At 38.0% G+C, this 16,571-nt stretch overlaps 1 protein-coding gene across 1 annotated transcript in view; it reads left to right on the top strand.

The window, feature by feature from the left end:
- SCN10A (sodium voltage-gated channel alpha subunit 10) overlaps positions 1–16,571 on the top strand; it is a 92,817-nt gene that overhangs the window by 30,974 nt on the left and 45,272 nt on the right. The window contains exons 11-12 of the mRNA XM_027835806.1: positions 432–560; positions 6,488–6,514. Of these exons, the coding sequence (XP_027691607.1) occupies positions 432–560; positions 6,488–6,514 (156 nt within the window). The remainder of the gene's footprint in view (positions 1–431; positions 561–6,487; positions 6,515–16,571) is intronic.

Raw genomic sequence — 16,571 nt, 5'->3', positions numbered from 1 at the left:
CATTCCTTCCTTCCCTCTGTCCTTCCTTTCCTCTGTCCTTTCTTCCTCCCCTCCATCTTTTCTTCCTTCCTTCCTTCCTTCCTTCTATCCTTCCCTCCTTGCTTCTTCCCTCCTTTCCTCTCTCCCTTTCAACTTCCTCCCTCTCTCATTCCTTCCTTCCTTATTCAGCTCTGGGTTGGACTAGAAGGTTTCTGAGGTTACTGCCACTTCTAAGCTTTCTGAAATTTGCTCTTCTAGATTCCACTGAGTGCGCTTGACTATTTCCACTCTGCACTTGCCTGTGCTAACACACTTATTTTCCCAATACATAATTTTCTGAGCAGAGTAGCCCAGGGCATAAATGTGCCATAGTTCCTAAGCATTTCACCACAATGGTTGTAATTGACATGGGTACCCTCTGGGTCCAGTGTCTCAATATCTTTTCTTTACAGGTCCTGGCTGCCATGGGGATTGACACAAGCTCACTTCTTTCCTTTGAAATGTCACCTCTAGCCTCCAAAAATGCCAAAGAAAGAAGAAACAAGATGAATCAAATGAAATCTGATGATTCCATAGAGGATGCCAGCTATCACCAACAGAGGAAGACGGTAACAGTTCACCTAAATATTTATGACTCTATTAGTGCCTCTAGTGGGACATTTTTTCAGGTGCCCTTTTGAGGTTGTTGGGTTGGGTGACTGGGGTACTGGTGACCCTTTAGGTTCATTCAAACATAGCTTTCCCTAGGGATATATGTGGGGGAGGGTTTCATGTTGATAGCCGTCCCTACTTCTTCAGACCAGGAAAGAACTAATTAGTCAGTCAGTCAACAAGCATTGATTAAGTACCTACCTATGTGCCAAGCACTGTTCTATGAGAAATCTCCCCAATGCCTTCTGGACCAAAGAAATTCCTTTCCATTCTAGGAATTCTATTGATTCAATTCAGTGTTACGCAATTCAGTTCTACAACTTTTTATTAAGCATCTACTAATTTGCAGGACTCTGCTTATTTTGGAGATTCAAAGACAAAATTAAAACCGCCTCAGGACTCTATAAGTTGAATGCTTGAGGGGGAAGGGTAGTTGTGATGGGGACTTCATGGAGTAGGGTGGGAAGCTGATGCTATACAAGGTGAAGGAAGAGTGCTCAGAATTTTGTGCTTCTCCAGGGATGCACAGCTCCCCTCTGAGCCCACCTCCCTTCATCCCTTGGCCATCCCTGTCCCATTTGTATTCCCCAAATATTTCCCCATCGGCACATGGCCACCCCCATCCCTTGTAGAATTCTCCACATATTTCCACCCCCCCCCCACACACACACATACAAACACAGGATGAATCTCAGAGCTGGAAGGAACCCCAGAGGCCAGCTAAATTAGCATGTGTCTGAACCAGATGCCCCTCTGACCATGCCCATTGAAGGCCTTATCCACCTGTGCTAGAATCCCTCTAGTGATAGGAGACCATTACCTCCTGAGGCCATCTTCTCCTCTTCCAGATGGTTCTAACTGTCAGAAAGTTTTCCATGACATCAGCAGTCTGCCCCTCTGCAGTTTCTACCTTTGCCCCTGGTTCAGCCTCCCAGGACCAAGTAGATGACATGCAATCACTTTTACCTAAGCTGACCCTCCTAGTGCTTATAGACCGCTCTCAGGGTCCCCTGAGTCTTCTCATCACTGGTTGTTCCAACTAAACCTCATATGGAAACAGCCTCAGAGGCTGTGCCACAAGGTGGGAGAAGGTCATTATTTAAAAAAAAATAAAACTGACATAATTGAATCCGCACATGAACTAAGTAACTTACAAGAGGGAAAATGTCTAATTGACTTGAATTCAATTCAACAAGTATTTATTAAGCACCTACTAGGTGCTAAATATTGAGCTAAGAGATAGCTAGGTGGTGCCATAGTGGATAGAGTGGTGGAACTAGAGTCAGAAAGACCTGAGTTCAAATACAGCCTCAGACACTTACTAGCTTTGTGACCGTGTGTAAATAACTTTCCCTCTGTTTGCTCATCTGTAATGTGGGGATAATAACAGCACCTACTTTCCAGGGTAGTTGTGAAGATCAAATAAGAAGATTGTTAAAAGAAAAGTGCTTAGCACAGTGCCTAGCACATAGTAGGTACTTAATAAATATTTGTTTGTTTTCTTTCTTTCTTCCTTCCTTCTTTCCTTCCTTCCTTTCTCCTGTCCTTCCTTCTTTCCATTCTTCCTTCCTAAGTGCTGAAGATACAAAGGCAAAACAAGCAAACAAACAAATTCCAGGCCCTATCCACAATGAATTTTACATTCTATTGAAGGGAGGTGGGAAAGGTACAACAGGATCACAGATATGTCAGCATAACCTAATGAGAGGTGAGAGAGATAGGGGGATTAGAGAAGGCCTCTGTGCTAAGTGGCTAAGCCTAGGAGGAAGGCAAGGATACTGGGAGGCAGAGGTAAGGAGTGAGTGCATTCCAAGCATGAGGGATGCCAGGCAGATGCTAGAGATGAAATGATGAATTCAGACAAGAGAACCCAAGGTGCATAAGGGAAGCAATATAAAATAAAGTCTGGAAAATCAGGTTGGAACTAGATTATATGCTCTTCCAGCTGGGATATAGTTGAACTTAGCGATAGAGTGGGAATAGGATGCTGGCCAGTAAAATCTTCATAAACTCATCAGAGTTGCTTGGAAGGAGGTGGGGAAGATGAGGTATACAGACTACTGGAAGTCATCAATTCCCCTTCATGGCAGATCTGATGGGAAATGACACTAAATTGAAGGGACTGCGTATTTCATCCAGGCAATTAAATTGGAGCTCTTCTTTCAATGACTTGAGGAAAACATTAATGAAGTTCCAAGGCTTTTCCCTGGGGAATTCTGGAAGCTCATAATATGATAAAGCCCTTGTCTGTTACTTAGCAGATGCAGACTCAGAGGCCCCCACCTATGGAGTTGGGAGTCAAGGAGCCAGATCAATATAGAACTTTTCTGGCAGTTGAAGTCATTCATTCACTCATCAGGCAAACTTTTACAGGCACTTAATACATACTCAGCACTCTGCTAGGTAATAGAAACTGGCTAGGTTTTTAAATTGTCCTATGTAAGTGTAATGAGGGAAAACAATTCAGCCTGTGAACACCCCCACCCCTACCATGTTCAAGTGTTCTGTCTCAAGCCTGAAGAGCTCAGCACTTGGGAATGATGTCACAAACGGGGGATGGGGGAGAGAGGGTCACCAAAAGTGACTCCGTGTCTGGCAGATGGGTAAAGAGGCTCCCTTGTGTCTCCTCCTTACATAAGAAGTACTATGTAAAGACTGTCTCCTATATAAAATGTGGTGGTTGGACTTGAGAATCTCTAAGATTCCTTCAGCCTCTGTCACTATGTGGTTTTGGAGCTGGAAGGGGTCTGATGCTATGAAGAAGCTCAGCGCCCTTCATTGGGCTCCTTTTTTTTTTTTACCCATCAGATTTCAGCATCTTCATATGTGTTTGTTGGGTTGGATTGAGTTGAATTAAGCAATTTGTGCAAGTCAGGGTTCCTTATGTCTGACCACCATCTCATCAGCTTCAATTTGGGCTGATTGCCTCTTGTTAGTTCTCTGATGGATACGGAGAGCAGCCTCAGACCTAGAGGGATAGCAAACCAGTTCTCTACCACCCCCTCCCCCAGAGCTACCCCCAGGTCTCTTCTTTCCAGCCTTGGTCTTCCTCATTCTGCTGTCCTCTCTTCACAGAAACTAGTCTCCATTCCTCTAGTGGATATCTTTGTCCCTCTTTAACCCTTCAGATTCTTAGACTCATGGACTCAGAAAGCTAAAAGATTTGTGAGCATTCATCTGGTCTGGGGTTCCTAACCTGGGCTCTATGAACTGTAGATTTTTAAGAGTAGTTTGATGACTGTATTTGACTGTTAGTGGTTTCCTTTTTCTTCCTCTGCCTTTTATTTTATGTGTTTAGAAACATTCTTCCGAGAAAGGGTTCACAGACTACACCAGCTTATTCAAGGATTCCATGACCCACCAAAAAAAAAATGTTAAGAGCTCTTACTCTAGTTCAGCTCTTTGAAATAGGCCACAGAGAGATGAAGTGGCTGGTGCTGGGTTCAAATTCTGCCTCTGGCACTCCTTTAACAATATAAGGCTTCACCTGACCTGACCCCCAGGGTTGAGATGGGGATCAAGTGCCCATAAACCGATTTGTAAATCTTAAAGCCTCCAGAAGGGTCCTCTGTTAGGAGAGGGGTAGGACTGGGTAGGACTAGAACTCAGATCTCTCAACTCCCAAACCAAGACCTTCTCTATGATGCCACCATCATGGACCCTCTGCAGTTTCTACACATTGTTCATTTGATATTCTAAACTAAACTGACCGCTGACAACAACACTACGTAAACTGATTTTAAAAAATAATGCCTTTATTATTTTCAATTTTTCTTAAAAAATGTGCATGTTAGCTTTAACACGATAATTTTTTTTAAAGATAATTTTAAGTCCTCTTCCGGACCTCTTGGTTCCAAGCCTTTTTAAATTTCCTATTTATTTCTTGTTAACACTTTTTTATTATTACTACTTCTTCTGTAATACTGTGTTTTCCTATTGTTACCTTGATGTTCAATTGCCTCTTCTCCCACATCACAGATTTACAGCTGCAGGAGAACACAGAGGCCTTCCAGGCCAACACCCTCATTTTATAGAGGAGGAAAGACAAGCCTGGAGAGGACAAGTCACTTGTGCAAAGTCATGCAGAGAGAAAGTTTCAGAGGAGGGATTTGAGCCCAGGACCTCTGACTCTAAAGTTTACTAGTTTATATAATCTTCCCATGCTTCTTCACACCTCTTTCCTTATGGTAAAGACATGTTCCGATAAACTCACGTCCCACAATTTGTTCCATCATTCCCTAACCACTGGGAACACAGGCTGTTTCTAGGGTGTTCTATTGTTGTCATTGTGGTTGGTTTGTTTTGCTATTATTAGTAAAGCTTCTATGAATATTTGTGTATACTTTGCTTTCCCCTGTTGTTATCATCTTTAGCATCTTTATTCTAGTAGTGAAATCGCTGTGTCAAAGGTTATGAACATTTTTGTGACTCGTTGCATAATTTCTTATAGCTTTCCAAGAAAATTATATCAATCCATAGCTCTGCCAGAAATGTGGCTTCATGCCTGTTGTCCCACAGCCCCACCAGCATTGAATCTCACCATTTGAAATGACCATTGCCAATTCAATGGGTACGAACTGGCACCTCAGATTTGTTTTCATTTGCATTTCTCTGATTATTAATGGTTTAAACAGTTTTTCTACTGATAATTTGTATTTCCTCTTTGGAGACCCTTATCTTTTGACCACCGGCTTATAAAATGAGATAACAAATGCAACTTTGCAAATCTTCAAGGGCCATATAAACCCTAGCAATTGTTGTGGTTGTTGTTATTGTTATCCATTGAAGAGTAGATCATTCACTTACAATGTGTCACTTCCTAATAGATTCTGTATGGCAGGTTATTATCAGAAATGTTTATACTAACATTTCTTCCCAATCCTTTTCTTTCTCTTTTTTTTTCTAAATGCATTGTTTTTGTGGTACAAAAACTCTATTTTTATATCAGCAAATCCATCCCTTTTGTGTCCTATAATGTCTTCTATTATTTGAAGAAATAAGAATTTCCCTCCTCCCCATGCTCACAGTGCATATATTATTCCATTTTCTTCTAACTGCCTAATAATATGTTTTTTTAAAACCTGCTGATCCTTTATGTGTTTGGAACTCATTGTTAATCTATTCCCATTTCTCCATGATACTCTTCTTCAATTTCCCTAACAGGTTTTATTGAATAATGGTTCCTTTCCTAGGTGTTATTTGTCCTGAAGTGTTCAATTTTAGAAGCTCTAGAGACCAAGGCTCTATTTCTAGAATATTATGATCCATTGATCTGTATTTTTTTTAATGCAACTCCAGAACAGTTCTGTTAACTGTCCATTAGCAGATAAGATCTGGTAGTTTAAGCCTTCTTCCTTCTTCCCTCCTATGTACATTGCCTTGGTGTTTTTGTCCATTGATTACTCTGGATAAAATTACCATCCCTTTATCTACTTCTATGAACAAGCCCATTGGTATTGGCATTAGAACCTATTACAACAACAAATTCATCCATGTAGTATTTTCATCTTATTATATAGGCATGACCTAGCTGTCTCCATTAGATAACTTTCTAATTATTTAATTTTTCTATTCTTTCCATTAAAATTGTTTTCTTTTTGTCTTTATATAGGACTTGAGTATGTTATGACCAGTTAAGGTAGAAGTGGTCAGTAGTTTGTCACTAACAATAACGGGAATCAGTACAGTGCTTTAAAGTTTTCAAAATTCTTTACAATAATCTTATTTGAGCCTCATGACAACTCCCTGAGGTAGGTAGGGGAGCTTTCATTATCTCCCACCTTACCAATGAGAAAATTGAGGCTCAGATAAGTTAAATGTGAGACTGTGTGATGGAGAAAAAAAGAGCCATTCCCAGAATTCAAGTCCTGTCTCAGATGCTTGGGTAAGTGACCTTGGGCAGGTCATTTACTCTATCCAGGCCTCTCTTTCCTTCTTTGTAAAATGAGAGAGTTGATCTAGATGACTTCAGAGATCTCTGTCAGCTCTAGAGCTGTGATGCTGTGATCTTCCCATGTTAAGATCCCAGTAAATGTCAGAAGCAGAAATCAAACCCAGACCTTCCTTACTCCAAGTCTAACACTTCGGCTGTGGTATTTCTCCTAATGTTTATTTCTTCGCATTTTTTCATTAGGAACATGTAAAAGTACTAAGGATTTGTGGGTTTATATTATATCCTGCTGTAATACAAAAACAATATATTATTTTGGTAAATTTTTTTGGTTCTAAATCTATGATCATGCTATCTGCCAACAGAGAGATTTGCATCTTTATTAATTTCTATAAGCCGATTCTTATTCCTTCTAACTTTTTTCTCTTACCTTTTTGCTGTACCTAGTATTTATATACCAATGTGGAATGGTTAGAATGGCCAACTCTTCTTTTTAGCAGGAAAACTAACATTTTTCCATGACCTGTAATGCTAGTTCTTGATAAATGTTGGGTGTTTTTTTTTTTTATGATAAGGACAAATTCTTTCATTCCTATACTTCTTACGCATTTTTTTATAAATTAAAGGATATGGTATTTTTTCAGTAGCCTCTTTGTCATTTATTGAAAGTTTTGTGTTTTTTTTAATTTTTAAATTTTTAGACAATTGGGGTGAAGTGTCTTGCCCAGAATCACACAGCTAGTAAGTGTCAAGCATTTGGTCTGAGGCTGGATTTGAACTCAGGTCCTCCTGACTTCAGGGCTGGTGCTCTATCCATTGCGCCACCTAGCTGCCCCTTAATGTTTTTTTCTTATCCTGATAATTTTTCTAATACTGAACCATTCCTGTATTTCTGGTTATCATAATGACCCTACTTGATCATAATGAATGATTCTTTAATATTTTGCTCCTTGCCAATATTTAGTTGAATAGTTCTGCAGTGATGTTCACTGATGATACTGACCTATAGTTTTCTTTTTCTGACAGTTTTTTCTGTATTTTTATTTAGTATTTTATTTTTCCCTAGTTACATATAAAAAATTTTTTAGCATTTGTTTTTAAAACTTCAAGTTCCAAATTCTCTCCCTTCTTCCTCCATGCCTGCATTGAGAAGGCAAGCAATTCAATAACTTATACATGTGTAGTCATGCAAAACATATCCATAATGGTCATGTTGTGAAAGAAAATATAGACAAAAAAACACCTCAAGAAAAACAAAGGAAGTAAAAAAAAAGTGCACTTCAATCTGTATTCAGACACCATCAATTTTTTCTCTGGGGATGGATAGCATTTTTCATCATAAGTCTTTCAGAGTTGTCTGAGATCATTTTACTGCTGAGAATAGCTAAGTCATTCCCAGCTGATCATCTTACAATATTGCTGTTACCTTGTACATAGTACATTTCACTTTGCATCAGTCCATGCAAGTCTTTCCAGGTTTTTCTGTACAATAATATTCCATCATAATCACATACCACAACTTGTTCAGCCATTTCCCAATTGATGGGAATCCCCTCAATTTCCAATTCTTTGCCCCTAGAAAAAAGCTGCTATAAATATTTTTGGACATATAGATCCTTTTCTTTTCTTTTCTTTTTTATCTCTTTTGTGATTCAGACCTAGTAGTGGTATTACTAGGTCAAAGAATATGCATGGTTTTATAGCACTTTGGGCATAGTTCCAAATTGCTCTACAGAATGGTTAAATCAGTTCACAACTTCTCCCAACAGTGTGTTAATATCTCATTTTTCCCACATCCCCTCCAACATTTGTCATTCACCTTTTCTGTGCTATTAACCAATCTAATAGGTATGAAATAGTACCTCAGAATTGTTTTAATGTGCATTTCTCAATAGTGAGTTAGAGTAACCTTTCATATGGCTATAGATAGCTTTGATTACTTCATCTGAAAACTGATCATATCTTTTGATGATTTATCATTTGGAGAATGGCTCTTATTTTTATAAAGTTATCTCAGTTATCTATATGTTTGAGAGATGAGGTCTTTATCAGAGAAATTTGCTTCAAATTTTTTTTTCACAGTTACTATTATTAATTCTATTTCTCTCCATCCTATTCCTTTCCCCATTTATTCTATTCTCTCTCTCCTTTCACCAAAAGTGTTTTGCTTCTGACTACCCCCTCCTCCAATATGCCCTCCCTTCTGTCCCCCTCTCACTTCTGACAGTTTTGCAGATCAGAAGTACATTTACTTGGTAGAAGGACTGAGATAGAATTCTATCTTTCACTGTTTTTGAATTCAGTTTATATGTGACAGAAATTATGTTCCCATTGTGTCCTGGTGCATGATCAATTTTTATAAATATTCCAATCTCTCTATATGTTTCAAATGCTTATCTTGATGAGATTCAAATATAGTAGTCAATGAGAAGTCCATTATCTAGAGTACCACTTAAAGCTACTTTAGGAGGCAATGAGATTGAAGTAGGCTGGTCAATGAAATACCAAAACTAAAGAATCACCCCCCCAGCCCCTCCACCCTGGGCTGAACAATGAAATAATACTAATGATGATGATGATGATGATGGTGATAGAAGATAATGCCCAAAACTCTGAACTACTGTCCCAGATTACCTCATATCCCATCCATGGCAGGTTTTCCTCTATAGGAATCTCTAGCTTCTCTGTTATGGGACATCTCCCTTAAGTGGTCCCCCCTCCCTTCGGGGACTGCCCCCTCTCCCTTAAGGGGTTGCCACCCCCCCTTAAACTCGGGTCTCTCTTTAGCTGTGTCTCCCTTCAGGGGCAAAGGAGCCTGCTTGATGTGTTGTGTTACCCACAAGAAATGCCTTTACTTGATTTGGAGACAGTTTGAGCAAATTCTTTCAAGATGACCTTGCACCCCAACATTTTGGGGTGTCCCTGAATCTCATCATTTCTGGAAGAAAATGTAACTTTCCTAATTTTTCTATATGATTCCATTCATATGTTTATTAAATCTACTTTCTTTAGGACATTAATCTGCAACTTCATTTTGTTTGATTTATTGTATTCCAATACTGGGGTATTGAAATCTCTCAGTATTATTGATTTCTAATTATTTTTAAAAGTAATTTAGCTATTCTATTATATTCTTAGTACTTTGCCACTATGTTACCAGATGCTTGATAACTTTTGCTATTCATGTTAATAACTTTTGTTATTAATAGTACCTTTCAATATAATTCTCTTATATGTCTCTCTTAAAGCTTTCCAAATTCAGTTTGGCTTTGTCAAATCATATCACCAAATCTCTAGATCTCTGTAATTAGTTGAAGCATGGGAAGCTTTAGTCTATTCACTATCTTAAATTTATACACACTCCTCAGTACTAGATGTGTAAGCAATATAATATTGGATTATCTTTAATTCATCCAATAACTTATTCTTTCAATAATCCTTTTCTAGAATTCAGTCTATTTCCAATCAAGGTTATAATTGTTACATTTGCTACATTATCTACTATTTTAAATTAAACTATTCATTGTGTCAGACAAAAAATGCATTATTCCTTATTTCACTAATACTAATCCTTTCCCAAATTTTACATGCTCAGAAATATATAATCCTTCTCCCTCCACTAAACAAAACTCTATTTCTGCGAATAAAATAGAGATCTCTATAAGTTTAAGAAAATTATCGCCCCCTCCCCCTTTGTTTTTAGGGAACTTTATTTAGTATAGAGACATCATGGTATAGTGGATAGAGAGTTGGCCTTGAATCTGGGACCTGCTTTCAAGTTCCATTTCTGATATATATTGGTTCTGTGACCCTAGGAAAGTAACCTAACAACCTCTGAGTGCTCTAAGTAACTCTCAAAGACAATACATTTCAGAAGGGTGCAAACTTGCATTAGTAAAGAGTATTTCTTTTACCTAGGAGTTCCTTAGACCAATAAAATCATAGGTCAGTCCCTATCCCATTATTTGTTATAAAAATATTATTCCCACCCTCTTCACCTCCAAGCCTTCTCTTCCCCCCCCTTTTCTATCTGTAATGGCCATAGTAAATCCATTTATAATCATCCTTTTCCTTTTTTTATTTGAGCCTAATTATGTCAGTCAGTAGTTTACCAAAACAATACTACAGTTTTGTTTTGTTTTTAATCCCCCGTGGTGACTGTATTAACATAGCAATTAGTTAGTCACCATTGTAAAGAACTTGCCAATTACAGCATTTAGCTTTATGACCCGGTTTGTTTGGATGCTTCTCTTGGTTCCCAGTCAAAAGCTTCTCCAATGTTGGGCCTTTTTGTCCATGAATTGTTCAAAGTTCTCTTGGTTATTACATGACAGTCTTTTGTTTTCCAAAAGAATGCTGGGAGGCTAATTTGGGGGTTCTCTATTTCTCATCTTTCTGTAGCATTCCCTCTGGGATACTCCTTCTATTTGCACTCCTCCTTATAGCTTGGGTTACTAAAGGGCAGCTACTACCCTCAGGGTCTGGGTAACCCCCTATGGATATTCATTCATTAAAACTCTAACTCACAATCCCCTACCAGTGTGTTTCCCCTGAATAGTCAGCCCATAGACATAATTAAGTCTTAGCAAAAGTACTTGCTGAGATAGAACAGTAAGCACACTAGCTACCAAACATTTCCTCCATAAATCTCAGATGTACTCACCCACAAAGGCATGTGGCTTCCATGGGGTACACAGTGAGTGCACAGTATGACAGGAAACAATGACAGGAAAGCACACCCATAAGGTGGATGTGTATATGGCTAATACAGCTCATAGCTGTGGTACAGCAACATCTCCATATCCTTTCTTTCCTTGGATAGTCTTCATAAATCACCCGGCCAGCTACAGTTTCTGTGTTTGTCCAGTTACTCAGTAGAACTCCCAGGATCTGGTCTTAACCACATCTTGATTCTTAAGTGCCAGAGCTAAGCTATCTCTTGAGTTCATAGCAAGCCAGAAGAGATGCTCCTTTACACTTCACAAATAATTCCTCTCTGTTTCTGGATCTGCTGAAGAGTATATATTTCTTTTGCCTGCTAGGTGGCTCAGAACTATCTCAGACTTACTCTCCAGTTCCTGAACAGGGCATCTCATTCTGAGCAAGTAACTCTGCTAGATAGCAAATGGGGGAGAAGGAAACATAAATTTTCCTACCACCACTAGAGTATGGATTCCTCCTGGACTATAGGTCGCTGCCAGAACTGTGTTCAGAACCAGCAATTCAACCTCTTAAGAACTCTCAGGGGTTTGACCAATTTTTAGCCCAGCCAATGACCTTGCCCATTCTGATACTGTAAGAAAAAGATAATCACAGTATAAAAAGATGGATGAGGGTGTTAATACTTTTTAAGCACATTAATACTTCATCACCTATGATTCTATCAAGTGATTGTATCACCTGACCTAGGGCAGGGGAGGATTGGAACTCCCCCTTATATTTCTAAATATAACATCCCAACTCTTGCTATTTTTTAATCTTGTGATATTCAAATGACTATTTTATATGTAATATGTTTTATCTTGGCTGTTTGTAGGATCATTTCCTTTTTGTTGTAGTATTGAGGCTTAACAATGATATGTCTAGGTGATTTTAACTTGGGGTTCATTTCTTTCAGCATTCTAAAACTTCTTTCTTTTTATAATCTCTTCATTTTAATATTTGAAGAAAAATTTTCTTGTATAATGCCAAAATCTAAAGTTCAGATTCTTTTCTTCACAGTTTTCAGGGAAAATAGCAGTTTTTAAATGTTATTTCTCTGATCTGTCTTATATATACACAAACCACATTTGTCTGTTTCACTTCCAGATCTTTTTCCAATTCCATAATTGTAGTAGTTTATTTTTTCTTCTTCCATTATACCATACACTATGCTGTCTTTCAGTAATATAATTTTACAATTCATCAAATCTGTTATTTTATTTTTTAATTTTAAGACAATGTTTTTCAATTATCGGGCATTTTTTTCTCTTTCCTACCTAGCTCCCTCCCAGACTAAAAGAAAAAAAGAAAGAAAATCATTGCAACAAATAAACATAGATGAGCAAATTCCCATATTGGCCAAGTCAAAAAAGTCATCTTATTCTTCATATTAATCTATCACCTCCTTATACGAAGTGAGTTGCATTCTTTAACATTGAGACTCTCGAATCAGTTGGTCATTGAACTGATCAGAATATTAAATCTTTCAAAAGTATTCATTTTTATAGAAAAAAACTGTTCTATTCACTTCTATTCACCTTATTCTGCATCAATTCACATAAGTCTTTCCAGCTTCTTCTGAAATTATTTCTTTAACCATCACTGCTTTCGCACAATAGTACTTCATTAAATTCACAAACTATATTTTGTTCAGCCATTCCCCAAATGACAGACACTTACCCTCCTCTTACTTTCCAGTTCTTTGCCATCACAAAAGGAACTGTTGTACTTTCCAATTCATGCATGTGTCAAGACATTACTCATGAGGTCATTAGTCTTCCGTAAAAACAAAGGACATACAACAACATTTTTGTACATATGGATCCTTTTCCTCTTTGCCTCATCTTATTAGAGGGTATAGACCTAATATTGATATTGTTCAGTCAAAGGGCATGAATAATTTCAGCCAGGATGGCTGTACCAATTCACAGATTGAACAGTAGGGCATTAATGTAATGTTTTTCCACAGCCTTACCAACATTTGCCATTTTCTTTTTTGATCAACTTTGACAATCTGGTGGGTGTGAGGTTGAATCTCAGAGGTACTTAATTTGCATTTCTCTAATTATTAGTGATCTGGAGCTTTTTAAGGCAATTTTTTCAATGATCAAGCATTTATTTTTTTCTCCTTCCCGAGAACTGTGTTCATAACCATTGACCATTTAGCAATTAAGAAATGATTTTTATTTTTATAAATTTTAATTAATTCTTTTTATATCCTGGAAATGAGATGCAAAAACATTATTTTATTAAAATCCTCAGATATATTTCTGAACTCTTGTGTTTCATAATAATTTTGTCTACATATCTTTAGTTGCATCAATTCTTTTAAAATTTGGTCTCCTAATTTTGCTAATTTCATTTCTTCCTAATTCTTTTTGCTTTTTTAATTGTGCATATTTCTCTGTCTTGACAAAATTCTAACTTCTATTTCAGATGCTACCATTTGTTTTATTTCACTACATTTTTTCTTCCAGAGAGGTAGCTTTATGTAGTAGATAAAGGAGGGGTTTTTTTTTTGTTTTTGTTTTTTACTTAAGCTGAAGCATAATAAATTCTGCTCTAGCCCTTTATTTTAACTCTGTGTGTGCCTTTCTGTTTCAAGAATTGTGGCAAGTAAAATGCAACAAAGGCAAAACTGAGGTATGTTTTCTCTAAGCAAGATAATAATTTATTAACAGTAAAGCATATAGCTGTTAATAAAGTAGGTCAGACTGGTCCCCTCAATCAGGTCAATGACCAAGATGAAAAGGAGAAAACCCTCTTTATTGAAACAGGGAAGAAGTTCTGGGAGATTGGGAAATGTCACAATTGGCTACAGCTGGGAACAGTGAGTTGGTCTTCAGGTGTGGATGATCATGCTTCTCTGACAATTAAGGAATGTTCATTGCTTTGTGGGTCTCAACTGCCTCATATATTCTTGGCTAGGAAATCAGAACTACTCCAATCAGAACCACTCCAATCAGGACCATCCATGGAGTTAATTGTCCCTTTGGGGGAGATCAAACCACCCTGAATTTCACAAGAAGAGATAAAGGCAGAAGAATTGAATTTTGGGGAGGAATTCAGCCTAAGCTGGTTTTCATTTACAGGCAACAAAACAGAGGTTCCAGGTTAATTACTTCAGTAAGCAAATATCCCAGGGGCTATCTGAAAGGGTATGATAACATCATTCCCTTTAAGCCAATTTGGACTGGGAGAGACTATTTTTTAACTTAACTGAATAATGGGGCTTGACAAAACGGGGGCTAGGATTGTTTATGGAGTAGAATCAATTATTAAATGATACAGCATAATTTTAATTTCTTCATGTGTGTCTCTTGTAAACAAAATATTGTCGGATTCTGTTTTCTAATCCATTCTGCTATCCTCTTCCATTTTATGGGTGAGGTTATCACATTCATATTTACAGTTATGATGGCTAATTGTGTATTCCCCTCTATCCTATTCTTTTCTCTTTATCCTTCTTTTTTATACCCTTCCCCCTCTTCAAAAATCTGTTTTACTTTTAATCACTGCCTCCTTTAATCTACCCTCCCTCTTATCAATCCCACCTTTTTTTTCTTAACCCTTCCCCTCCTACTTCCCTGTTGGCTAAGATGAATTTCTATGCCCAATTCTGTGTGTTCATGTTCTGTGTGTGTGTTCATGTTCTATATGTGTGTACACACACATTTCCCTACTTGAACCAGTTCAGATAAGAGTGAAATTTAAGCATTGCCTGCTCCCCCTCTCATTTTTCCCCAATATAAAAACTCTTCCTTGCATGCCTCTTTTGCGTGAGATAATATTTCCCTTTTTCTTTCCCCTTTTCTCAATGCATTCCTCTTTATTACCCTTCCATTCTTCTTTTGAGATTATCCCATCATAATGGACTTATACTCATATCCTCTAAGTAGACTCCTTCTGATTGCCCTAATGATGATAATGTTCTTTTTTAAAACTAATTTATTTTGAATTATCAACAATCACTTCCATAAGTTTTTGAGTTTTAAATTTTTCTCCCCCCTCCCTCCCCAAGACGGCGTGCAATCTGATATAGGCTATACATATACATTTCTATTAAACATATTTTCACATTAGTGATGTTGTAAGTAAGAATTAGAACCAATAGAAGGAACCACCAGAAAGAGGAAACAAAACACAACAGAAGAAAAAAAATAGCAAATAGTATGCTTCGATCTGCATTCAACTCCATAGTTCTTTCTTCTTTGTGGATAGCATTTTCCATCATGAGGCCTGATGATAATGTTCTTAAGGGTTACATGCATCATCACGCCATATAGGAATGTAAGCCATTTAACCTTGTTATATAGCTTATGATATCTCACTTGAATTTACCCTTTTTATACTGCTCTGATCCTTACACATGTAGGACCCTTGTTCCCACGTGACTGGGACTGCTCCTCTTTGAAACTGTGATCCAGAGTTGGTTAATGGGTGACAAACCTTCCAAATAGCACCTGGTCCTACTTCCAGTGGTACAGCAGTGCCCTGGGATCTCTTTCTGACAGGCGTTCAGTCTTCTTACTGACCCCTGGGTACTTGACTGTTCCTAGTGTCCATTGAGGCTACCATAGCCCACAGCCAGTGTGGCGCTGCTCCTTTCATGCCATGCTCCCAACCAGCCCCCATCCCAGTATCTGTAGACCTCTTTTTCTGACTTCTAAGCTGATGGTTGTTGTTTAGTTGTTTCAGTTGTCTGACTCTTCATGACCCATTTGGGGTTTTATTGGCAAAGATACCAGAGTAGTTTGTCATTCCCTTCTCCAGTTCATTTGACAGATGAGGAAACTGAGGGAAACAGGGTTAAAAGTAACTTGCCCTGGGTCACACAACTATAAAGTGTCAGAGGTTGGATTTGAATTCAAGTCTTTCTGACACCAGGCTGACACTCTATCCACTGTTTCACCTAGCTGCCATGAATAACTTAATGACTCACTGTGACTTTTTGCTGACTTTCCCACTTAGAATTTGGTTTGGCGCATTTTTAAAAGTTGTTGTAGAGTTGTGTGTTGGGACGGCTTGGCAAGTATGCTGATTTCACTCTGCCACGTTGTCTCTGCCCCCTAAAAGAAGTTGTTCTTAACTTGGAATTCATGGCTATATTTAAGGAAATGCTTGAATTTGGATGGGAGGAAATTGCATCTCTATTTTCACTAGCCTCTAATTGAAATTTAGCGTTTTTTAATTATTTAAAACCATTATTCTGAGAAGGGGTTCATAGTCTTCCTCAGAATTCCAATGGGCCCATCACACACACACACACACAAATTGAGAACCCCTGGGATTCTGAATTGGAATCATAAAGCCCTATTTTTAATTCCACCTCAGATACTTACTAGCTAGC

This window comes from Vombatus ursinus, unplaced genomic scaffold (assembly GCF_900497805.2).
Source record: "Vombatus ursinus unplaced genomic scaffold, bare-nosed wombat genome assembly UNPS02014817.1, whole genome shotgun sequence".
NCBI lineage: Eukaryota > Metazoa > Chordata > Mammalia > Diprotodontia > Vombatidae > Vombatus > Vombatus ursinus.
The sequence above is the reverse complement of the archived record's forward strand: the minus strand, read 5'-3'. Positions and strand labels throughout refer to the sequence as shown.